The sequence below is a fragment of the Nothobranchius furzeri genome, chromosome 6 (genome assembly GCF_043380555.1).
Source record: "Nothobranchius furzeri strain GRZ-AD chromosome 6, NfurGRZ-RIMD1, whole genome shotgun sequence".
Taxonomy (NCBI): domain Eukaryota; kingdom Metazoa; phylum Chordata; class Actinopteri; order Cyprinodontiformes; family Nothobranchiidae; genus Nothobranchius; species Nothobranchius furzeri.
In genome coordinates this window covers 29,167,646-29,191,704 of record NC_091746.1, presented here as the reverse complement: position 1 = coordinate 29,191,704, position 24,059 = coordinate 29,167,646, and the positions used below count along the sequence as shown (strand labels likewise).

General features: G+C 44.0%; 3 protein-coding genes across 5 annotated transcripts in view; 2 read left to right on the top strand and 1 right to left on the bottom strand.

Moving 5' to 3' along the window:
* The first annotated feature begins 1,910 nt into the window (after positions 1 to 1,910).
* Positions 1,911 to 12,214, top strand: cdk15 (cyclin-dependent kinase 15). The gene is made up of 13 exons (XM_015974256.3): positions 1,911 to 2,159; positions 2,261 to 2,407; positions 2,492 to 2,586; positions 2,689 to 2,768; positions 2,900 to 2,994; positions 4,982 to 5,044; positions 5,121 to 5,244; positions 6,287 to 6,407; positions 6,490 to 6,583; positions 6,955 to 7,018; positions 10,704 to 10,752; positions 10,856 to 10,998; positions 11,507 to 12,214. The coding sequence occupies exons 1-13, from the start codon at positions 1,917 to 1,919 to the stop codon at positions 11,617 to 11,619; spliced, it is 1,431 nt and encodes a 476-aa protein (XP_015829742.3). The 5' UTR covers positions 1,911 to 1,916; the 3' UTR covers positions 11,620 to 12,214.
* Positions 12,215 to 17,905: 5,691 nt separating this feature from the next.
* Positions 17,906 to 20,133, top strand: gemin6 (gem (nuclear organelle) associated protein 6). Its single transcript, XM_015974258.3, has 2 exons — positions 17,906 to 18,040; positions 19,605 to 20,133. Exons 1-2 carry the CDS (start codon positions 17,910 to 17,912, stop codon positions 20,026 to 20,028), a joined length of 555 nt encoding a protein of 184 aa, XP_015829744.3. The 5' UTR covers positions 17,906 to 17,909; the 3' UTR covers positions 20,029 to 20,133.
* LOC107395000 (equilibrative nucleoside transporter 1) overlaps positions 19,294 to 24,059 on the bottom strand; it is a 26,153-nt gene continuing 21,387 nt past the window's right edge. For 2 of the 3 annotated variants that reach the window (XM_070552100.1, XM_054743875.2), the window contains exons 12-13: positions 23,966 to 24,059; positions 19,294 to 23,813 (exon numbers count right to left, since the gene is read on the bottom strand). The exon at positions 23,966 to 24,059 is cut by the window's right edge and continues 106 nt beyond it. In XM_070552100.1, the coding sequence (XP_070408201.1) occupies positions 23,702 to 23,813; positions 23,966 to 24,059 (206 nt within the window). In that variant the 3' untranslated portion in view covers positions 19,294 to 23,701. Of the gene's footprint in view, positions 23,814 to 23,965 lie in introns of those variants that run through there. The other variant, XM_070552101.1, reaches the window with a different exon arrangement.

Genomic DNA, 24,059 nt, shown 5'->3' with positions numbered 1-24,059 from the left:
TGAGTCTTCAGCTGCTTTTTAAAGGAGACAACTGAGTCCACTGATCTCAGGCTCAGAGGGAGAGAGGTCCAGAGTCTGGGGGCCACAGCAGCAGATGATCTGTCACCTTTGACCTTTAGCCTGGTGCTGCACAACCAGTAGGCTTTGGTCTCTGGACCTCAGGGACCTGCTGGGGGTGTAGGGACTAAGAAGATCACCAATGTAAGATGGTGCTTGTCCATGTAAGGCCCTATAGACCAGAACCAGGATCTTGAGATGAACCCTGAAGTTGACTGGCAGCCAGTGAAGCTGGAGGAGAAGCGGGGTGATGTTAGATAATATTTATGGATTTTGAGTGATTTTGTGATTATTGATGCTCAGGAGTCATCACATCACTAACGCGAGTGGCGTGGCTTACATGTGTTATAAACGGTTGCTGGCGAGAACTGGTAGATATTTGGCCAATCAGCATTGCCGAATTGATCTTTGAGCCATCGCCCTGCTTCCTGCATGCTTCTGTCTTATGAACCCAGCAGTAAACCCATGGTCACATGATCCCATTAGCATCAAGATGGCTAAAGGCAACCTACACCTGTCCAAAACCCACACGGACAGCTGCTTAAAGCGTTCGATGTTGGGCTGCACATGGGGACAGCTGAAGGAAAGATGCAGGCCAGCAGTTTGGCATCACGATGCTGAGGTGAGCAGAAACCGCCACACGCTAGCCCGACTCCCCAACTATGTGTCTGAGGTAGTCGTGCAGCAGACAAGCCCATTCAACTCCGATGTTTCCTCAGTGCAGAGGACATCGCTATTCAATCTGATGAGACACTGGTTAGTTCTACTGTTACGTTATTGTACAACCCCTGAAAGCGCTTCACAACACAATCAGTCATTCACACATTCACACGCTGGTGAGAATAAGCTGCAATGTAGCCACAGCTGCCCTGGGGCGCGCTGACAGAGGCCTGCCGAGCTACACAAACGACGTTTTAACTCTTCTCATGGATTCTGAAGATAATCTAGAGACATCCGTGCTGTGGGTGATGCTGATGAGTCACTGCAGAGCCAGAATAATGCTCTGTACGTTGCAGCATGTGGGTTATGCAACTTAAGACGAAATGAGGTGAGTGACAATCAATGGCGCCCCCAAGGGGTGGCCAGAAATTAGCTTCCCCCCTCCCCCCCCAGCAAAAAACGAGTGTTAATAAATCATATGAATGTTCACTCAAACCATAAACTGATCTTATTTATGCAAGACATGATTGTAAAACAAAATAAAAATAATGTAATTAATGAGTAAAGAAATAATCAGAATAAAAAAGTGCTTATATTCCTGCTGCTCACCGTTTAAAAAAGTTTTTATCTCCATATTTTTGTGAACACAGCAACAGGTGAATTAAACTAAAAAAAAATACATTTCAAAATAAAATTCAAATGTTTGGATACTTCCTTTTTAAAAAATAATAAAGGAGCATCGCCACAGGCTAAACTCTCCCAGAGTTACCACAAGGACCAATTGGGTGGTGCCACTCCAAAAATTTTGTTGGCCCTGTTTGGCCACCCCTATGAAAATTCTGGAGGCGCCCCTGGTGAGTGAACAAGGTCCACTCACCTGATGGATCATCTCCAGACTCAGGTGGGTGCAGGACCACCAGACTGAGAAATGTGTTTGTTCCTGCAGTGACTTTTCAAGGACCTGATGTAGCGTGATAGTTTATTTATTTTTGTTGCCTTTGGAGAGAAGAACTTCAAATTACGCTTAAAAAGTAAAGCGGTGGCCACAAGTCCAGCTGCAGTTGATCCACTGTAATGAGAGTCAGACGCCAGCAGAGGGCAGAAAACTTCTCCAGACTCAGGACTGGGCAGCTCCTGCTGTTGAATGGAGACTGTTGTTCACTGTTGGGGTGGGGTGGGGGGTGGGGGGGGGGGGGGTCATGGGATCTTGTCTGCATGTCATGAGACAGAAGGGAAGCATCTGGACCACAGAAGAAGAAAACATGGAGAACTTGTTTCGCAGCATAAGGGAAGCTGGACACCAGCTAAGCGGGTGCTGCTGTGGTGAGGAAGAGGAGGACGAGGAGGTGAAAGAGAAGAGGAAGGAGGATGAGGGTAATGATGATGAGGATGATGAGAATCTACAAAGCAGCAGAAGCTGGATGTCCCTCCCTTCTCCTGAGGTACCGGTTAAACTTGATGCGTGTTTGGCTCCAGGACGCGATGGTGGCAAAGCTTCCTCCGGTTCTGTTCTGCTGACCCAGCCATTGTCCATGTCCTACAGGTGGATCAGAACCAGACCAGCTCTTCCAGCTCTGGGACTCCGCCTCACTGGTTCCACACTCTGCAGGCCCAGCGGTCCAGAGTGCAGCGAGGACGCAGCAACAGTGACCCTCTGAGAGCAACAGCTGTCCAGAATCTCTTCACCTGGGTCAGACGATGGGTCACATGATGTGTGAAGTGTTGAGCATGTGACCTAAAACTCCTGATCTGACGTGTAACGTGCTGTGTTCAGAAAGCGGGTCTGGAGTTTGGAGCTGCCCAGTCCTACCTGAGTCTGGAGAAGTTGGGAGAGGGAGTGTTTGCTTCTGTATATAAAGGCATCAGCAGGTCAGAGATGCCCCTCCGGGCCACCGTAGACGGGCTATCAGCATTTCCTTACATGTGTGTTTTTTATTACTGAGCCTTAAATGTAAAGTTTCTTCTGTGGAGGATAAATGGGCAGCTGGTGGCTCTGAAGGTGATTCGAATGAAGAAAGAAGAGGGAGTTCCTTTTACCGCCATCAGAGAAGGTGACCAATCAGATTGCTCTCTCGCCCTCCTGAGTGCATCAACCTCTGCCCTGACACCTGTGTGTGTGTGTGTGTGTGTGTGTGTGTGTGTGTGTGTGTGTGTGTGTGTGTGTGTGTGTGTGTGTTCACAGCCTCTCTGCTCAAACGCCTAAAACATGCCAACATTGTCCTGCTGCATGACATCATCCACACCAGAGAGACACTCACCCTGGTCTTCGAGTACGTGGTAAGCACAACCGCTGATAACTGTGTTAATTTATATACTTGTTGACCTGAAGGGGGCGCTACTGATAAATCCATCTGTCATTTTTATGGAATCAGAAATCACCAGTTCTGCAGAAGAGGGGAAGTATGCAGAGCATGCATAGATTAAAAACCAGGATGTGGTTTCAGGGTTGTTCCCAACTGGGTCAAAGGCAAGTGGCGATGTAACAACAGAAAAGAAAAGTCATGCAGAGAGACTGGATATCTGTTGTGGAGTCCCACAGGGGTCAGGCTTGGGTACCACGCTATTTCTATTGCACATCAATGGCTTGTTTCAGGTTTCCAGCACGCTAAGACGTGTTTTAATGGCAGATGATCATTTTTGGGATATTTAGATCTGGTTACAGCACAAATTAAAATTAATAATAAATTTGAGTAAAGGAAATCATGCGTTTTGGAAACTGTAAAATAAAGTGACGCTAACACTAAATAATGGGGAATGAAAACACGAACATCCAAGGATCCTTCTTGAAACTACAAACGTTAAAGTTTAGAGACTTGATAGAATTTAGGATAACATTATTTATGTAGAAATTCAAAATAAAAAACACTTAAAGAGCAAGTCACCCCCTACCAGATTCTTACTCCACTCCCACTTCCTGTTTGAAAAATGCAACAAATGTTGTTGCCTAGCAGACCGAGAGGCGGAGCCACTAACAAATACACACACACAGGCTCACAACGACATTGTGACATCATATGGTACCAGCTAACGTTCTAGGGTAGCTCTTAGCCAATAGCGATGGCAGATTTAAATTCAAATGCAGTGCAGAGTTTTTACCTGACGACGGCACAACACTGACAGTTTTAGGCAGAAAATTAAAATTTTAACTAAAATGCACTAAAGTGCAAAACTATTGACTACACGTGTCTGCAGCACGATTAGACACACACTTATATAGTTTATCAGCAAATAAAGTTGATTTGGGGGTGACTTGCTCTTTAAAGACTTAAAATTAAAAGACTGTAAACAAAAATAATCGTCGTCGTCTTCCTCCGCTTATCCGGGTCCGGGTCGCGGGGGCAGCATCCCAACTAGGGAGCTGCAGACCGTCCTCTCCCCGGCCACCTCCACCAGCTCCTCCGGCAGGACCCCAAGGCGTTCCCGGACCAGATTGGAGATGTAACCTCTCCAACGTGTCCTGGGTCGACCCGGGGGCCTTCTGCCGGCAGGACATGCCCGAAACACCTCCCCGGGGAGGCGTCCAGGAGGCATCCTGACCAGATGCCCAAACCACCTCAACTGGCTCCTTTCGATCCGGAGGAGCAGCGGTTCTACTCCGAGTCCCTCCCGAATGTCCGAGCTCCTCACCCTATCTCTAAGGCTGAGCCCGGCCACCCTACGGAGGAAACTCATTTCGGCCGCTTGTATCCGTGATCTCGTTCTTTCGGTCATTACCCAAAGCTCATGACCATAGGTGAGGGTTGGGACGTAGATCGACCGGTAAATCGAGAGCCTGGCTTTCTGGCTCAGCTCCCTCTTCCCCACGACAGATCGGCTCAGCGTCCGCATCACTGCAGACGCCGAACCAATCCGCCTGTCGATCTCCCGATCCCTCCTACCCTCACTCGTGAACAAGACCCCGAGATACTTAAACTCCTCCACTTGAGGTAGGACCTCTCCCCCGACCCGGAGGTGGCAAGCCACCCTTTTCCAGTCGAAAAAAATAATAAAAAATAATTTTTTTTTTATTTGTGGATATGGTTTTTTGAGGAAAGATGACACAGGTGAACATGGCATACCGTTTTTTCTCTCAGTCATTTACTTGTTTATTTCTTTTACTTTTAATATGTTTTTTTTTGGAACATAAGTTCATTTGACAGAGAGACACTGTTGACTTAATGGGATCAGGAATCTGTGGATCCTCTTGTGCCGAGAGCCCGTCTGGGTAGGAATGCTGACGCATATCACACAAACTTTTCTGATTTAGTTTGCATCCTTGCTGTAGCAGACAGACCTGGCCCATTACATGACCCAGCACCCTGGAGGTCTGCACTCTCACAACGTACGGGTATGTGCTCACCACAGAGGGTTCTGCTGGGACCGCTCCGCCTACAGCTTGGACTGAACTTAACATTCTGCTGCAGATCTTCATGTTCCAGCTGCTGCGAGCTCTTAGCTACATTCACGGACGCAGGATCCTGCACCGAGACCTGAAGCCTCACAATTTACTCATCAGCTACTTGGGAGAGCTTAAACTAGCTGACTTTGGTGAGAAGTGCACCCTGCAGGTGGATTCTTGCATTATGCCCCTACACTTAAAGGTGCAATATTTAGGAATGCCTCATGTCTCAGTCATGTCAGACGGAAGGTTTTCCTGATACAGATTCCCCTCTCAGCCGTGTGGAGGGTTGTCAGTTTTTCTTCTTTTGAAAATAAACAGACGAGGGATGTAATTACCGTTCACACGACGTTTGTTAGGTTGCCGAATCTGCAGCGAGCTAACGCTGCAGCAAAGGCATTTCTAATTTGACACCAGCAGGCAAAAAGCTCCCAAAGCCAGTAAACGGGAGCGACCCAGAAGTTATTTCTTGTACCCCTAAGAAGCCACAGCATCTTTTCGTTTTACAACAATCAAGTAAAGCAGGCTAGAGGCTAACACTGAGCTAACAGTGCTAACTGTGAATTAGAAGAAAATAGTAGGTTTGAAAAAACAGATTTTCAAGAAAATGAAAAAAAGGCTTGTTTTCTGTCAGTTTGCCCGGGGCTGCTGTGGCTACTGTGTGGCTCATCACCACCAGGGTGTGAATGGGTGAATGACTGATTGTTTTGTAAAGTGCCTTGGGGGGTTTTAGGACTCCAAGGCGCTATATCAAATACAGGCTACTTACTATATGCTGCAAATGATTTTAGACTACAAGAAAATGTTCTTATCTGCTAGGATAACTTGAAAAAAGGCAAATATTCTTAAATATGACCAAATTTTCTTGTTTTGAGTAAAAAAAACTGCCAATGGGGTCAAAAAAGTTGCTTAGCTGGAATTTTCTAAACTAGAGAAAATGTAACGGACTATTTTCCTAGTCTTAATAACTCTAGGCATAATCTCGTCTACAAACGAAACTTTTTTACTTTTTAAAAGTTCGTTTTTGCAGTGCTCTGAGAAAATACATCACACTCTCCTAAAGATACGTCCTATTTTATACCATCAAGCACGTTACATCAGTGAACCCTTAGAGCAGGGCACCAAAAAGGCCTTCAATCAGACGTGAAGCCGCCTTGGCATCTCCAGAACAGTTCATTGGTTCTTGTTCAGGTCTGGCTCGATCCAAGTCCATTCCCAGTCAGACCTTCTCCTCAGCGGTGGTGACGCTGTGGTATCGACCGCCTGATGTCCTGCTGGGGTCCACAGATTACTCCACGGCCCTGGACATGTGGTCAGTGCTGTTCTCCGACACAGTTAGGCTACTGAGCAGAAACGCTTGTGGTTATCAATAAAGTTTGCTATGTTTGAATCAGGGGGGCAGGCTGCATCTTCATAGAGATGCTGCAGGGGTCACCAGCATTTGCAGGTGGTACCGATGAGCTGGAACAGCTGCAGATCATCTGGAAGGTTAGTTCACCGCCCAGTGTGATGCTGTGTGTTAATATTCTGTGTGGATGCTAACAAAAGCCCATTTAACTCAAACTGTGTCAAATATAAATAATGTGTTTTCTGAGGAAGACACTCTGAGCAATTATGAGGCAACAAAACATCCAAAAGAACCAGAAATAGAACCTGGACAGTGGGTTTACATCATCTGTTACCATGGTGACAGAGCCAGATATTACTGAACTGACTCTGAAACTGAATGTCGTGGTCTGGTCTCGATCCAGCTACTCTGGAACTTGTGCATCCCCAGTTTTTTATGTTAAACCTTTTCAGTTTGTTCAGAATGTTGTGAACAACTTTAGTGACGGTTCCACATATGTGGCCTCCTGCAGGTTCTCGGTGTCCCATCTGAGGACAACTGGCCTGGAGTCAGTCTGCTCCCCAACTACAGACCAGGTACTGTAAGAAATCATATGTACGGGTGGGGGGTGGGGGGGGGGGGAGTTCCAGAGTGGGGGCCACAGCAGCCAGGGACCTGCTGGGGGTGTGGGGACTGCGAGGAGAGGAGAAACAGCAGTTTCAACTATGATTTGGAGAATTATTTTTACCAGTTTTCAGCTGGACAAATAAAAAGTCCCAAAGGGCCGTATTATCACTGGTTCGCTCATACATCATGGACAAGCACCATCATACACTGGTGATCTTCTCAGTCCCTACACCCCCAGCAGGTCCCTGAGGCCTTTACAATGTTCATTATGTCCTCTTTTTTAATATTAAATGAGGTTCTTTTCGCTTCAGACATGAAGGTGTTTCGAGTCACCTCGACATGTTTCGACCGTCGTCTGCGGTCTTCATCAGAAATGTCACAGATGTTTGCTTGACACTTCTTTATCAGCTGTTCTTCTGGTGGGCGCGACCAACCCTGATCTGTCAGATCTACCTGGGTTGGTCACGCCCACCTCCGCAGGATGGTCTTTGGAGAAGGGAATCCCAGGTGCGAGGCAGCTGATAGGCCCCCTCACAAGGGCAACAAAGAAACAAGCAGAGGAGCAAACCCTCAAGTCAGCCATCTCAGATCATTGCAAACGAAATAGTCACACCATGGACTGGGATCAAGGGAAAAGTACAGAGACGAGGGGCTCTGAAAATCGGCCTCTTCGTTTCCTTCCACCAGAGGCTTGCAGTAGATTCCCCCAGGAACGGAGCACCCCCAGCGGGGACGAGCAGCTCAAGAAATGCACGGAGTTCCACGTTGTCAACATCCGTCCAGTTGTCCTACTTTCTCCTCCCCTCTATATTAGTGTGTTTACTTATTATATCTAGGATTGTTCTTGTTAAAAAAAATCGAAGCTGTCCGCGAAGCGGGGGATCCCTCGACGGTGGAAGTGTGAGGCCGAAAGAGAATCCTGATGTCAGGTGTTGATCTGCGTTCAAACTTCTTCTCATGCTTGCGGCAGAAAGAAATTAATCCGGATCTGAGTCTCATATGTACTTGTAGTCAATTGGTGCACCTGTGTAAACTGACCCCAACTCCATGTAAACAAACTCAGCTCTACAGGAATTTGTTTTGCAAAACAAATGTACGCCTTTGAAGTTTTTCAGCCTTCATCTTAATTTTCATCCATACCATACCATACCATACCATACCATAGCATACCATACCACACCATACCATACCATACCATACCATACCATACCATACCATACCATACCATACCACACCATACCATACCATAGCATACCATAGCATACCATACCATACCATACCATACCATACCATACCATACCATACCATACCACACCATACCATACCATAGCATACCATACCATACCATACCATACCATAGCATACCATACCACACCATACCATACCATACCATACCATACCATACCATACCATACCATACCATACCATACCACACCATACCATACCATAGCATACCATACCATACCATACCATACCATAGCATACCATACCACACCATACCATACCATACCATACCATACCACACCATACCATACCATAGCATACCATACCATACCATACCATACCATAGCATACCATACCACACCATACCATACCATAGCATACCATAGCATACCATACCACACCATACCATACCATAGCATACCATACCATACCATACCATACCATACCATACCATACCATACCATAGCATACCATAGCATACCATACCACACCATACCATACCATACCATACCATCTTTATTTATGAAGCACATTTAAAAACGGCATGGCAGCCGACCAAAGTGCTGTACAGAATAAAAAGTAAAAACACAATATAAAACAATACACAGTCAACAATAAAATGCACAACAAGGCAGATAATTACAGTTAATAAAAAGACACATAATAAAATAATAAATGTCAGGGATTTAAAAATGCCTGGTCGTAAAAGTGAGCCTTCAGCAGCGATTTGAACCGGAGGAGGGATCCATGTAAATGCTTTGTGCTTGTTGAAATAACAATTTGCAAAAGTAAAATTATGAGTGAGTATCTGAAATTTTGCAGAAAATCCTTTGTTTTTTTACATAAAAGCATGCCTTTGATGAATATTCATGATGTCAACAGTGTGCATGAGAACCCCCCCCCCCCCCACACACACACACACACTCCCCTTGCCCACACCTGCACAAAGATTTGTCTTTTGAAGATTTGTAAAGTGCTTTGATCCCTGCATGCATGCATGCCTGCACAAGCACACACAGAGTGACACATGTCAAAATGCCATTTTGACAATGAGCAGTTTTTCTACTTTCAGTAAAAGCTTATTTTTTTAAGGCACACTGTAAAAACACAATTACCAAAAATTCAGAACACACACATGCAAACCATTGTATGGAATCTCTAAATAACACACAAACCATTTTTTTTGCAAAATATGTATTATAATGGACGGTCAGAGGTAAAAAAATACAGCAGAATCATTTAATTCAAATGCAGTGTCAGTCATTGCCCTGACTTGTGTGGAGAAAATACGCCATCTAGTGGAAAATGGTAAAAACTAAACATTGAATGTGCAACTGGTCTGGGAACACAGACAGAATAATATGTAGGAGCCATTTCTTTGGTGGGTTGGGCTTTCTTCTGTGGTGGTGGTGGTGTCGGGTGCGTCACACGTGATTTAAGTCAGGTGTTTCGGCAGAGCCGATTACGCATGGGTGGCAGGATGAGCATACGGTTTTTACCGCTCGCGACACCATGGCACGATATATTTCTTTTTTGTGACGATCAACTGGGGCACTACTATCCTTGGAACCGCATCATGTAGAACACCAGCTAATGCTTGTACAAGAAAATAAACAAGAGTAACGCACAGACAAAAAGAGGTTTGATTTATGAATAGAAGCGCGTCAGAAGCCGCCTCCGCCCTCACCCAGCTGGCTGACAACAGGAAGTGTCAGCACATAATATATTTTAAAAATCATGCTAATATTTGCTTATTATAAAAATATGATCTACATAGAAGTCAATGGTGCAAAAAAATGCAGAAAGATCTTAACGCCACAAAAAAATTCTGCGTTACCGCAGCAAATTCCTAATGTTGTGACTTGGTACACATATGGCAATAAAAACTTCTGATTCTGATTCTGATTCGTTATAATAAAGGGAGTTGAAGATTTTTCTAACTATTTTTAGTAATTCCTTCAAAAATACACATCCTCCCCAAAAATTAGATAAATTGCATCAACATAGCCAAAGTTATTCACAAAAATACACGTGTCAGCACAAAAAATGCTTTAATGTTGGGTAAGGGATACATACTGTATATGGTAACAATTGTAGTTGGAAATCCATGCTGGTCTTCCTACATTGTCTTACAACAAGGTCTCAGAATGAGATTGTGATTTATTTTTTATTTTTTTACTGTAACTTTGTGACAAACTCTACTTCCTGTTAAAAAACACAATAAAAATGTAGAATTCCTGTAAAAACCAACAAGTCTGAAACTGGACTCCGGTGTTCACACCTTCACCCTGAGGACCAGAGCTCACAGACACCACAAGTCTTCTTCAAATTTCTAACATCCCATAATGCATGCATCCAAACTGTAGAATAAAATGTGCCAGTCTGCTGTTAACTAGCATACTAGCATGTGAAACGCGTGTCTGTTTGCAGAGCAGATTCTTCACTCGGAGCCGAAGCAGTTTAGGAATGTTTGGAAAAGGTGAGTGAATGTTTGCAGTATTATGATAGAGATGTGCAGTTTTAAACGTATTTTGCTTTATAGATGCACAAAGCATGCAACTTCCTGCTGTTTTGCACACCAGGTTGGATCAGCTGCCTTCTAAAACTGAAGATCTAGTCCAGAAGATGTTGAAGGTGGTTCCAATGATGCGGGTCTCGGCTCAGGAGGCTTTACAGCACCTGTATTTCAGTACACTTCCTGCTCCCATCATGCACCTCCGAGACAGTAAGAACACAAATGTATGCTACTGATAACGCTGTTTGCAACTTGCTAAAAGTGCTCAACGGTATATTCTTGTTAGAGGCATTCTTTGATTGAGCAACTGATCCGAGCAGCGAGTGTTCCTTATTTGGAGGCATGAAGAATCCTGTAGGACGATAAGCAAAGCTTGGACCTTGAGGAGAGAACATCATTGTTGACATTTCGTTATCACGTGTTCAGAGCTGCAGAGAGGCTCTGAGCTCTGGCTGGTGGGATGAAGGCGGGCTGATTTAAAGGGGACACGTGCCGTCTCGTGTCTCCATTTTGACCAGATGTTGAATGGTCAAACTGTACCTAAAATCTGACCATTGCTGGACGTTACACAGCCTACTGGAGTACTCTCGGCCCACCACCCTGTTTTATAGATAAATGGGTCCCTGGCTTTGTACAAGTTCAGAGATGTAAAAAATCAGACAAAAACCTTTTAGAGCTGCTTCACTAAAGTCTTTAATCTGTTTTTATTATTTTTCAGCTGTGTCCATCTTCAAAGTGCCTGGCGTGTGTCTGGCAACAGAGTTTAAGGACATCTTCAACCCTGAAAGACAGGTCAAACCCTCCCTGCTTCCCGCCACAAAACAATGGTGATCCAGTCAGGCTGGAGAATCAACATCAGAGGGGTCAACCATAGCCAGCAGTAACTGAAACAGCCATCCAACATCAAAGTCAAGGTTTCAGACTCATGAGGATCTAACCCCAAACAACCAAGTGGCCTGCAGAGGAGAGAAGTAAAGGAAGGAAAAGCTTCTTACCTCAGCGGCGAGAGAGCCTTCATCCATGGTCAAAGAATTTGTCCTGTTGGACAGAATTCAAGGACCAAGGACAGCTGGGTGTTCAGAACGGTTCCTCATGGTGCTTTAGTCGACGTGTTTCTCCTTAACGGGGCGTTATTATTGCGTTAAAGGTCTAGAAATTCTTCTAACAGGTCTAGTGTTAAAATAAGACCAAATACAAATAAACACAACTTGTGAACTTAAAATTAGTATTTTTTTTTGCACTGCTGCCACCTTGTGACTAAAGACTTGTTAATCGTCATGATAAATGGCACTATAATTTCAGGGTTCTCCTTATTAGATCTGATAGAATATAGAGATCTTACACCCACTGATAGTTTCGTTCTTTTTATTGATTTCTATAAAGCTTTTGGAATGATTTCCATAATGTAAATTAAACTCTAGAAATAAACGAGCAGGTATGCTGCATGCCTCGGGTGTTCCATCATGGGTGGGAAAAGGTAGATGGTTGTTCATAAGTAGTGTACCCTCCTAAGGCCCTGTGTCCTCATATGTGGACGTTGACTTTTCGCACAATATTTTATTCTCTTCAACTTAGACCTTTTATTTTTTATTATTTAGAGACACTTGACATTGACGTTGTTAAATATTTTTGTACATTTTTCTTTCTTTTTTTCAGAAGTGAGTCAAAAACTGTATTTAAAATTTTTTAGTAAATTTTTTGTTCACATTTGAGAGTCGACTAAATGTCTAGAGATGTTTTTTTCTTTTAAATCACATCAAATATCATAATGAATACAATAAATAAATACATGTGGGTCTCAGAAGGTTAAAGATTTATCACCAAATTTGATCTAAGGAAAAATTGATGATACCTGGTATTTTTTTATTCATCCGTTTTCCATTGAGCTTATTACCAAACAAGTCTGATCAGACACGGAAGGCTTCCTGTTCACGTGAGAATAAGGATTTAGAATATATTTATTTGATAATATTCTGTTAATACACGTTTTTTATACATTCCAGTAAATTCTATATTAAACTAACCCACCAAACTGGACTAGCGGAAATCCGTGACTGACTAGTCACCGAGACTGCGCTGGGTGTTGTGTGTCCACCTTACTACTTAATTAGATGGAGCACTCTGAATTAAATCAGGACATGAAGCACGGTCTTTCTTGGATCCTTTATTACACAACCTTTATGTGTTCTTTCTCCCAGGCCACTTTATGCCCCCGCCCCACTTCCGGTCTCATTTACATCCGGTTCAAAAGTCCTCCCCTTAAGACACAGTCACAAATCAAATATCAGTACATGACATCCCCCTTTTTCTTAGATTCAAACTTTGGTCTTAATAACCTTTCTTTTTTTTTTTTTTTTTTTTTTTTTTCTTTGAACATTCTTTCTTATCTTACTTTCTAACACTTATATTTTCTAACTGTCTCGCCCCTCGTTTACATGTCCACATACACATATAAACTGGCAACTTGAACCTTAACCCTCTTGAAGTTACCTCTTCAACTTAACCTATTATGATTTATTTCACCACAAAATCACGAAACCTCTCAGGTATCTTTTTAATCCTCTGCGATCTCCTTGATCTCTCTGGTCCCTGTGGGCCCTCTTGTGTTGGAGTGAAGGTGTCAGTTGTTGTGGGTGTCTCACCTTCTTCCTTTTTAGGTATAGTGTTTTGTTCGTGGTGTCCTTCTCGGGTCCCATTTGTCTCATATTTCTTCACGTGTGTCGTATTCCGTTGATAACGAGCTCCGGTTGGTGATTCAATAGTGACTTGGTTTCCAGTTCTGCTTACAACTTTGTGTGGTGTTGTATTGAATGGTGTTGTAAACTTGTCCACTTTGTCTTGTTGAACCAGCACGGTGTCTCCCGTGTCAACGTTTGAATACTCTGCCCCTCGTCGTTCATCGGCATAAATCTTTGATTTTCCTTTCTGTTCCGCATCTCTATCACGCACGTCCAACTCCGCTGTTTTCGCCTCACTGATGTTCGGTAACTTTCCTCTCATTTTGCGGTTGAACAGGAGTTCTGCTGGGCTTTTGCCCGTAGTTGGATGTTCAATGCTGCGATACACTGTTACATATTTTCTTAACTCTCGCTTCCAGTCAAGACCTGCCGCTTGTGCGATCCTGATTCTTTTCATCAGTGATGCATTTTGGCGTTCCACTTCCCCATTTGCTTGAGCCCATTTTGGTGTAGTTCTTATATGTTTAATTCCATTAGTCTCACAATATTTCCCGAACAGCTCAGATTTGAACTGTGGGCCGTTATCAGATTTGATGGTAACTGGTAGCCCATGTCTGCTAAATATACAGTCAATAGAGTCAATGACCTTTTCAGCAGTTGTAGATGACATCACCTCATACTCATAATATCGACTGTAGTAATCCACCAGTACGAGTATCGAGTGGTTTGAAGGTAGCGGTCCCAGTAAGTCTACCGCCACATCTCGCCAGGGCCCATCCGGTAAAAGTGTATTTCTCAGTGGCTCCGGTGGATCCGGTCTGGCTACTATTTGACATCCGTGACAAGCTTTACAGAATTTTTCTACAGCTTTGTCCATCCCTGGCCACCAAACTTTTGTTCTGAGATGCTGCTTGGTTCCAATGATTCCTAAATGTCCTTCATGAGCTAGTGACAGCGCTTGAGCTCTGAGGTTTTCTGGCAATATAATGCGAGTTCCCCGCAAGACTATGTAGCCAATGACACAGAGTTCATTTGCAATGGGCGCGTATGCTTTGCATTTTTCAAAGTGTCCATTGTCAATAGCTCTTCGCACTTCTGTTAATTCTGAGTCTGTAGCAGAGACTTCTTCAACCTCTCTTGTTGTGAGTGCTTTTGGAGTAGCATTAACTGCCACAAATCTCACATATTCCTCAGATTCATGCTTGTGTACCTCTTTTGACGTGGTATCAGAGAGCAGTCTTGACAATGAATCCGCAATGTTTTGTTTTCCCGCAATGTGTACTACTTTATAATCATATGGCTGCAGTCGTAGAACCCATCTTTCTATGCGTGCACAAGGTTTAGATCTCGGACTGTATATGACCTCTAAGGGCTTGTGGTCTGTGATGAGGTCAAACTTCCTGCCATATACATACGGATGTAGTCTCTCACATGCCCATACCAGTGCTAGAGCTTCTTTCTCTGTTTGAGAGTATCTTCGCTCACAGTCTGTTAGACTCCGACTTACATAGCACACTGGTACTTCTTCTCCATTCTGTGTTTGTATTAACACTGCGCCTAGGCCTACAGGGCTTGCATCTGCTATGACACGAGTTGGGGCTTCTTTGTCAAAATATGCTAGAGTACCTGCTCTAGCTAACTCAGCCTTTAGTCTTTCGAACACTTGCTTTTGTTCTGGCCCGAATGTAAACATCACTTCCTTTCGAGTTAAACGTCTAAGCGGCTCAGAGAGTGTAGCAAACTGTGGTATGAACCTACTACTGAAACCGACCAGTCCAAGAAAGCTTCTCACCTCAGTAGCATTCTTTGGTTCTCGGGCTTCCACCACAGCTCTCACTCTTTCTTCAGTTGGGCCGATGCCTTTCTGCGTAAGCAGTATTCCCATGAACACAAGTCTGTCCATGTTGAACTGACATTTCTCTGCGTTTAGTGTCAGGCCACAGTCAGAGAGTCTCTTCATCACAGCATGCAGGCGCTTGTCATGGGCTTCCTGGTCTGGTGCATGTATGATTACATCATCTGAAATGTTCTCAACTCCTTCAATACCAGCTAGTGCATTGGCGATCTCATGCTGATATTGCTCACTAGCTGATGAGACTCCAAATATCAGCCTTTTGTATCGGTATACCCCGTTATGCACTGCAAATGTAGTTATCTCTCTTGACTCCGGGGTAAGCTCTAGTTGATGATATCCCCACTTGAGATCGAGTTTGCTGAAGATTGCAGATCCGTTTAGTCCTTGCAAGATTTCATCCACCGTGGGTATGGGGTATCTTTCCCTGATTATTGCCTCATTTGCTTTTCTCATGTCTAAGCACATTCTGATATCTTTGTCACCTTTCTTTGGAAGCACCACTACAGGGTTTACCCAAGGTGTAGGTCCTTCCACACGTTCTATGATGTCCATGTCAATCAGTTCATTGATCTTTTTCTCCACTGCATCCCTCAAATGATAAGGTATGCGTCTCAGTGGCTGTGCTACTGGTTTCACGTTTGGATCAATGTACAGGCTGATCTGTTTGGTGTTTAGTTTCCCTACTCCTTTGAACACTTTTGGATACTTTTCTTTAAGAGTATGTTTTAAATCTGTGACAGCCGCCACATTTTCACCTATGTTCAACACTCCTAACTTTATGGCAGTCTTTTTCCCCAAGAGTGGTTCACCATTACCTCTAATCACAATGAATTCAGCCTCTTCAGTTCTGTCACCAATCTTGATTTCACATCTGAATGCACCTTTAACCGAGAGTGCCTGTGCTGATGAATATGCATATAAATTCCTCTGCTCTTTGGGTACATATGAATGACACTTTATCTTTTTAGCTTTTAGCTTTTCCCATATGTTTTCTCCCATCACATTACTTGTAGCTCCCGAGTCGACTAACATTTCCAACTCTATTCCCCCAACAGAAAAGGTAAGTTTCTCCGGTGAATTATCATCATTTACAACAAATGCATAATCATCCTGTTCAACAGCATTCACATTTTGTTTCCTTTGTCTCTTTGTACGACACATCTTCGAAAAGTGGTCCTTACCATTACACTTGTGGCATGTTTGTCCTCGTGCTGGGCATTTGGGATCTTTGCCCCTGTGGTCAGTATAACCACACCTGTAACACTGCCTGTCTGTCTTGGCATCATCTTTCATTTGTCCTCTTGGTCTGTGGTTCTTCTCTTTCTTTGCTGTAAAAATCCGGCTGACCGTGTTCTCTCCTTTCCTTTCCCCGGTACCGCTCATCGCCGCCATTTGCTCCTCCACTCGTTCGCAGTGAGAAGCCACCTCCAACGCGCGAGTCAGCGTTAAGCCTGGACCTTCCTCCAGCAGCTTTCTCCGTACATATTCAGAAGTGCATTTATTCAGGATAGCGTCCCTTATCTGGTTATCATTGTCACCTTGAAAGTCGCAGTCTTTTGCAGCTCGCCTCAAACGTGTACAAAATTGTTGCACAGTTTCTCCTGGTGTTTGGGATAATTTGTGAAAAGTTTGGCGTGCATATGCCGCATTCACCTGAGGAACAAAATAAGTGTTAAGTGCAGTCACCGCAGCGGCGTAATCCGCCGCTCCTCCCGTCCGAGGTAGAGTGGAGAAGACGTCCTGTACGTCCTGTCCAGCCAAGTGCAGTAGAAGAGCGCGTCTCCGCTGTTTGACAGCGTCCGTAGCATCATCAGCCAAAATAAGACCTTTCCCATCAGCAAACAACTCGAAGGATGTTAACCACCGCGTCCATCTCGGTCCGAGCGTTGCTGGATCAGTGTAGCAGGAGAACGGTTGAACACCTGACTTTTCCATGTTAGCCCACAAGTTTTCGCTAACCTCGTGCCGCCGCCGGGTCTACTTCTCCCAAAAACAAAATCTTGTTCGTGTCATCCTCGTCGCCATTGTTGTGTGTCCACCTTACTACTTAATTAGATGGAGCACTCTGAATTAAATCAGGACATGAAGCACGGTCTTTCTTGGATCCTTTATTACACAACCTTTATGTGTTCTTTCTCCCAGGCCACTTTATGCCCCCGCCCCACTTCCGGTCTCATTTACATCCGGTTCAAAAGTCCTCCCCTTAAGACACAGTCACAAATCAAATATCAGTACATGACACTGGGAAGGCAGTTATTTCCGGTCAGGATTTCAAAATAAAGATTTTAAAATTTTCATTCAAAATGATCTGATAAAACCATCAAGCATTTAAGTGAATTCATTATCAGTGCTTCAAACCTATAGTGAATGGAGTATAGAGACCGCTTATGTTCTATTTAAATAACTGTTGCTGTTTTCGGCAGCTCTCAACGGAAGCTGTCTACGGAAGTGCTCGGAACTTTAAAGGCGGAAGCGGAACTATTCTTGATTTGTCATGTTTCTTTCGGAAAGAAACACACAAACAAGCACCTGCGTTTCGCGGGCTGTGTCGAGCACAAGCTAGGACCTTCTGTTTTCATCTGACCGTGATGCAGCGCGGGTGGCTTCATTCAGGTCCGCTGCTGTGGCTCCAATACGTGGACAAAAACGTGAAGTTAAAGGTGGGAAAACACGAGGAGCACCGCGGCTGGCTGCTGACCGTAGACCCGGTGTCCGCCAGGTAAAAATACTCCTGTCAGACGGTTGTGCTGATCTGATTTCTCGTTGTGGGAGTCAGATCAAACCTTCAGCTTGATGCACAAAAATAAATTGAAGCAGTTGGATCCATGTACAAAGTGTAAATTCTTGATTTATTGTAATTTGGCTGCAGGCGACAGGTAAGTGCGGTAAAGCCAGCCTCCACTCCACGATTGATGGTAAAGTCAAGTGAGTCCTCACTCGATTTTGCAAGGCGCACGCGTTCAAAGCTTTACGGTAATTAGGTTATTGCAGTTCACGAACGTTTTCAAAATAAAAGCCAGTCTCTGAATTGAATATTTCGAAAGAACGATTCTATGCGGGGCTGGTTGCCCCTGGTTTGCTGGGTTATGGGCTCGGCCGGCTTGGGGGTGGGAGTCTGCAGGCGGGCTTGTGGGCTTTCTTAACATTTTGTTTGTTAATTACAATTGTCTATTTAGTGCTCATTTAAAATAAAATTGTAATCATTTCCTAAATTCTTTTTCTGTTTTTACAGTTTTTGTTTTTGTGAAGCGCTTCGTGATTTTTATCTTGAGAGGAGCTATATTTCTCCTCTTCTTGCTGCTGATTCCTCCCGGGACTCTGCCGGCTACTGTTTGGGAACCACCCCCCCCCCCCCCCCCCCCCCCGATCTCTGGGACTTGGAGCTCCCTCCATCTCCTACACATCTTTGGGGGGCAGATCTGTGGCCCCTCACACTCTATTGGACGCTCCTATAGAGAAACCTTACATAAACAAGCGTGTGTACACACACACAGGTGCTCACATGGTGCTCATAAGTATGGACTTGGGCATTTTCAACACGTCTTAAGGCTGTGGTTGGCACTTAATGCACTGTGATTTATTATCGTGTGATTGTTCAGTTAAACAATGTTGATTTTATATTTCCTCATCAAGTTGACGCAGTGATAGCTTGCTCCTGTTGTGTGTCCCTTTTTTTGTTTGTTTTTCGATTCTTGCTCATCGATTGTTTATTTTTGTGGAACTCCCCCCCCCCCCCCCCACCTCTTCCTTTCTCTTTCACCTCTGTCTCCGTGTCTGGTCGGAATTACAAAGCATTCAAAAACAATAACAATAAAGTTTTAAGTATCAGGCGTGACATTAAAAGCAGACGCTTTGATGCTCCACCTGAGAGTAAATCTGTAAGGCTTGTCACCAGCATTCAGACATCAATTCTGTTTGCTTCACAGCCAGACAGGACACGAAAGAAAACAATCAAAAACTGTAATCCAGAAGTAATCAACTAATATTTTATCTCCATTTTTACTGGTATTTCCAAATAAAAAGCATATTGAAAAAGCTTGTCAGTGCCCTGGCGTTAACGTAGTTCTAGACAAACAAAGGTTTAAAACATAATCTTCTTGGTGACTGAATTTAAATTCATTAAGAAAAATACAAAGAACCGTTTTGTTGCACCGATTGCTTTAAGCACCATCTGGTGGGGCCCAGCCCCACTCGCCCCAAATGCAGAGAGGTCATTGGTGGTTCTGCTTCTTAAGGCTGTCTACTTGGTCTAGATCTGATGTGGATCTTATTTGTCTTCACAGCGTGGTCTTGGTGAACTTCAGGGAGGATGGAGCATCCGTTCGTGTGGTGATGGGCCATGCAGTGGAAGATGTGGAAGTTCTGCAGGAGTCGGATCCAGAGACAGCAGAGCGCCTCCGCCTCTTCCTCCTTCCTCCTACAACCTCCAGTCTGGACCCGGAGGAGCTTAGCAGGAGGAGGATGGGGGTCTACAGGTGGCTAGAAAAGAACCGGGTCCCTGTAGAAGAGGATGGTGACAGTCTTAGGGTGGCAGGGGCTCTAACCATTTTGGCTCCGTACAGACCCGAGGACTGCTGCAGCTCAAACCAGATCATCCTGGACCGCATCCAAAGACTGATCCAGTCCCAGCCACACCTTCTTAAAGTCGATCCAGGTTTCGACTCAATCCAAATACTTCCAGGTTTTTCTGGATCTCAGGAACTTTGATTGACGTCCCATTTGTCCCTGAAGCTCTGCTCACCTTCAAATCATGAAATGTTCTTGAAATTGTTTAAGAATTAAAACAAGTTTGCAATTAAAAGCTGAACATTATCAGTGTTACCAGTTGGCTCTTTAGGGGATCCCAGGGTAACTGGGTAACTAAAGAAAGAATGTAGGGCAACAGGGTTATCCATTCCTGGTTGTGGAGGGCCTCTATCTCCATCAGCTCTTCAACACCTGATTCAATGACTGAATTGGTCTTTAGCCAGTCCTCACATTGTTTAGAAGTCTGTTAATAACCCACTGATTATAGGTGTTAGGTTAGGGTTAGTTGATGAGTAACCATACCAGTTCTGATCGGGTTCATCAATGTGCTCTACAGTCTAGACCACATTGGATCATTTCTGTTGAGGAGCTCTAGACCAGGTCGAATCAGGCTTAATGATTAGTTCTACACAAGTTCCCATCAGGTCAACTGATTACCTGTAGACATGTTCTGACCAGGTCTATGGAGTAGATCTGGACCAGGTCTTGACTTGTTTCTAGCTCCGGAAACGTTCTGATCAGGTCCGTAATTTTGCTCCGTTCCAGATAAAACCAGGTCTGGTGTTCCAGCAGGTCTCTTTAGGACAAATCCAGTCATTTATATTATTACGTGTCAGTTAACTTTGATCAATTTAAACAGGAAATTCAGTCTGCGGATTGGTCAGACTGCCTGGGGGAGGGGCTACCAACACCTTCAACTGAAATTAATTAAATAGACCTTTTTCACAAAACCTGGAAGTGTGTCATCGACGGGGGATCTCCGTTTCTAACTAGTTCAGATTTCAGTCGGCATGGATCGTTTCTACACTACAAGCCTTTTACATTTGCCCAATATAAACTTCAAAATAAACACTGAAAACCACAGAAGACACGGCAAAAGGAGGCGGGGCTGGGATGCAGAGCCGCCACCCATGAGAAATAAATAAATTACATTGATATTACATGATATGATGATAAATGACCCACACTTGTATAGCGCCTCTCAGAGGAAGGACTCCAAAGCGCTTTACACTACAGTGCATCATTCATCCATTCACACACACTGATGGTGATGAGCTGCGATGTAGCCACAGCTGCCCTGGGGCGCAGTGACGGAGGCGAGGCTGCCGAGCACAGGCGCCACCGGTCCCTCCGACCACCACCAGCAGGCAAGGTGGGTTAAGTGTCTTGCCCAAGGACACAACAGCAGAATTCTCTGTCCGGAGCCGGGATCGAACCTGCAACCTTCCGATTACTGGACAACCCGCTCGACCTGTTAAGCTACTTCTGACAATATAATTTTTTTGTTCTTACAATAAAAAAGTTCGCTGTGAAAATATGTGTTCTAACAACATACACACGTATAATAATGAATATCTAATAAAATACATAATTATATTGTACAAATGGGATAAATATCTGTTGATGAACGTGGCGTCTCTGATTTTATTTTGCATGGTGGGAGCTCTTAGCTAACTATGAGTTCAGCACCAGTTACTTGTCATGAACACAGAGTTTGCTTAGCACAACAATTTACCTGCGAGGCTAACGGGCTAACATGGCATCATGCTGCCTTCTTTGCGTTCTCTTGCAAAGAAGGCAAGAATCAGCCTTATACGCCGCAGTATCGCTGCAATAACGAATGTTTTCCCTGCCTATGACGTATTTCCGGTTAAAAACCCAGGAAGTGTGAAAAAGGTCTTTATCTTGTTCTCATAGAAACGGGCTAATCTTTGTTTTTTTCTAAAATACAATTGGTCACTGAGTTTCCTATGGATGCTGAACATTAACGTTTGCTTCAACCTCCATCTCCTGCATCATCTACTTAAAACAAAGAAACAAGTGCATCAGAAAAAGATGGTCTCCTACGTCACAGGGAAAATTTGTATTCATGGCCCCGCCCACCCGGGCTTGTGGCCGCCCACAGGAAGAAGAGAGCAGAACATGTCTCAACCATAGAAGTGTACATAAACCCGTGTTTATATACATATCTATGGTCTCAACTAGCAGGAGCTAACCATTAGCACTAGCAACTCCACAACATGGTGGAACACATTCAGGCTTGTGTTATTACTGGAGATAAAACATCAACGTTGCCTTTTTAGTCAAGAAAGAATGAAGGCCGTGGATGAGTCATCATGTTGCTGTTAGCCAATCAGAGGTGAGATGTTTGCTAATCTCGAATATAAGACTTGCAAGACTGCCGGTGAAGGTACAGGATTTGCTCGGGTGCAAGATCGGCTCGGGATCCTTCGACTGCCAATGACGTCAAAGTACGGCAAACCCTCTCGGACAAAATACAGCTTTGTTATTAAAATAATGTTTCTTAAGACGTAAGTTTGTGTTTATAATGGTATTTGTGAAATAAAACATTATAATGTATTCATAATGTTGAACTCCTCTTTGAGCACATCCCTTGAAGGATCATAGGTATTAGCAACACCTGTGAGATTGTATTTGCAGGAAAGAAGTGTGTCCCGTTTATTGAAGTATTTTGTGTTTAGAGTTTTTGACGTCTTGTCCATGCGTAGTTCAGTTACGTTCATAGCTGCTAGCCAAAACTCTGGAGTTAAAAGTTTTCTGGCTTTACTAAAATACCTGTCTGTACTTATTTGATTGATGGTAGTTTTACTTTCTATTAGACTCCAAATGTAATCATTTGGCACGTTCCTAATTCATAATTTGTAAGAATGGTAATCAGTGATATTAGCATTAGCATTCCTATGGGTTTTTCCATGTATATTAGCATTGCGCTAACCACTCGCTGCCAAATTGCAGCCTTTGCGATTGGAAAATCTCCTTTTGTCACATCGCAATTTAATTGCACATGCAGTTAATCGTTCAGCCTTAACATACATGCAGCTCTGTGCTAAAAGTGTATTTTCAAAGAGGTAATGATGGATTTCTTCGTAAAAGTTGTCCATCTTTCCAACAGAAAAATTTGCCTGGACCAACGTAACGTGATGACGTAATTTCCGTAAGATTCAAGTAACTAATTTGACGTCATCGGCAGTCGAAGGACCCTGAGCCGATCTTGCACCCGAGCACATCCTGTACCGACACCGCCCCCCTCACTTCCACTTCTCCAACAAACTTCTACCCCCAACAGCTACGCGACTCCACCACTGACTGTGTTTGCTCTGCAAAGTTGATGTTTTATCTCCACAAATAACACAAGCCTGGAGGAGCTCTGCCATGTTGTGGAGTTGCTAATGGTTAGCTTCTACTAGTCGATGTTCTTTGCTGTTTCCTGGATGCTAAACCAACAACAGCCTTCCCATCGCACAACACACGGCGACATCTAGACAAAGTATAACAGTTATCTGGGTTCGTGTGAACATCAGCTGGTGGAGAGTAAAGTTGTACTTGAGGCAGGAGCTGAAGCTCTGACAGTCATTGGCTTTTATCCAAGCATCAGAGCTGTAATGTGTCATTTTCTCCCAGTCAGACTAGCATCAACAGGTTTGACACAAGAACCAGAAGTCCAGCTCCCTGTTTTTAAACTAAGATGTCCTTGATAAAAGAAAATCTGACAAAAATCCAGTTTCAGAATTGTCTTCAGCTGGGACATATTTATCAAGGTGGCTCCGTTCCTGTAGACCAGCACAAGCAGAGTGTTTACCAGTTAGACCAGCGGTAAACGAGGAATTCTGAGTTAGACCAGTGCTCTGAAGATGAAGGACACGGCCGCTCCTGAAGCCAAACCCAGGGAGAGGAAGAAAGCCATGATGGCTCCAGCCGTTTCTGCTTCATGAGGAAGAACTTTCCTACAAAATAACAGACATCTGTTAGAGAAGATCTATCCACCATACTTTATGTTTTTATGAAACTGCGCATCAATCTGAAAAATACTCATTTAAACCTCTCTGTGGGTGAACTGGGACACCAGTGTGTGTTCTACCCTTTGGTAGGTTCTTACTTTGGTCCATAGCACATGCACAGACTGGCCAGGTATCCATTACTGAAGGCAAACAGGATCATGAATACGATGAAGAAAGCATCATGATGGAAAA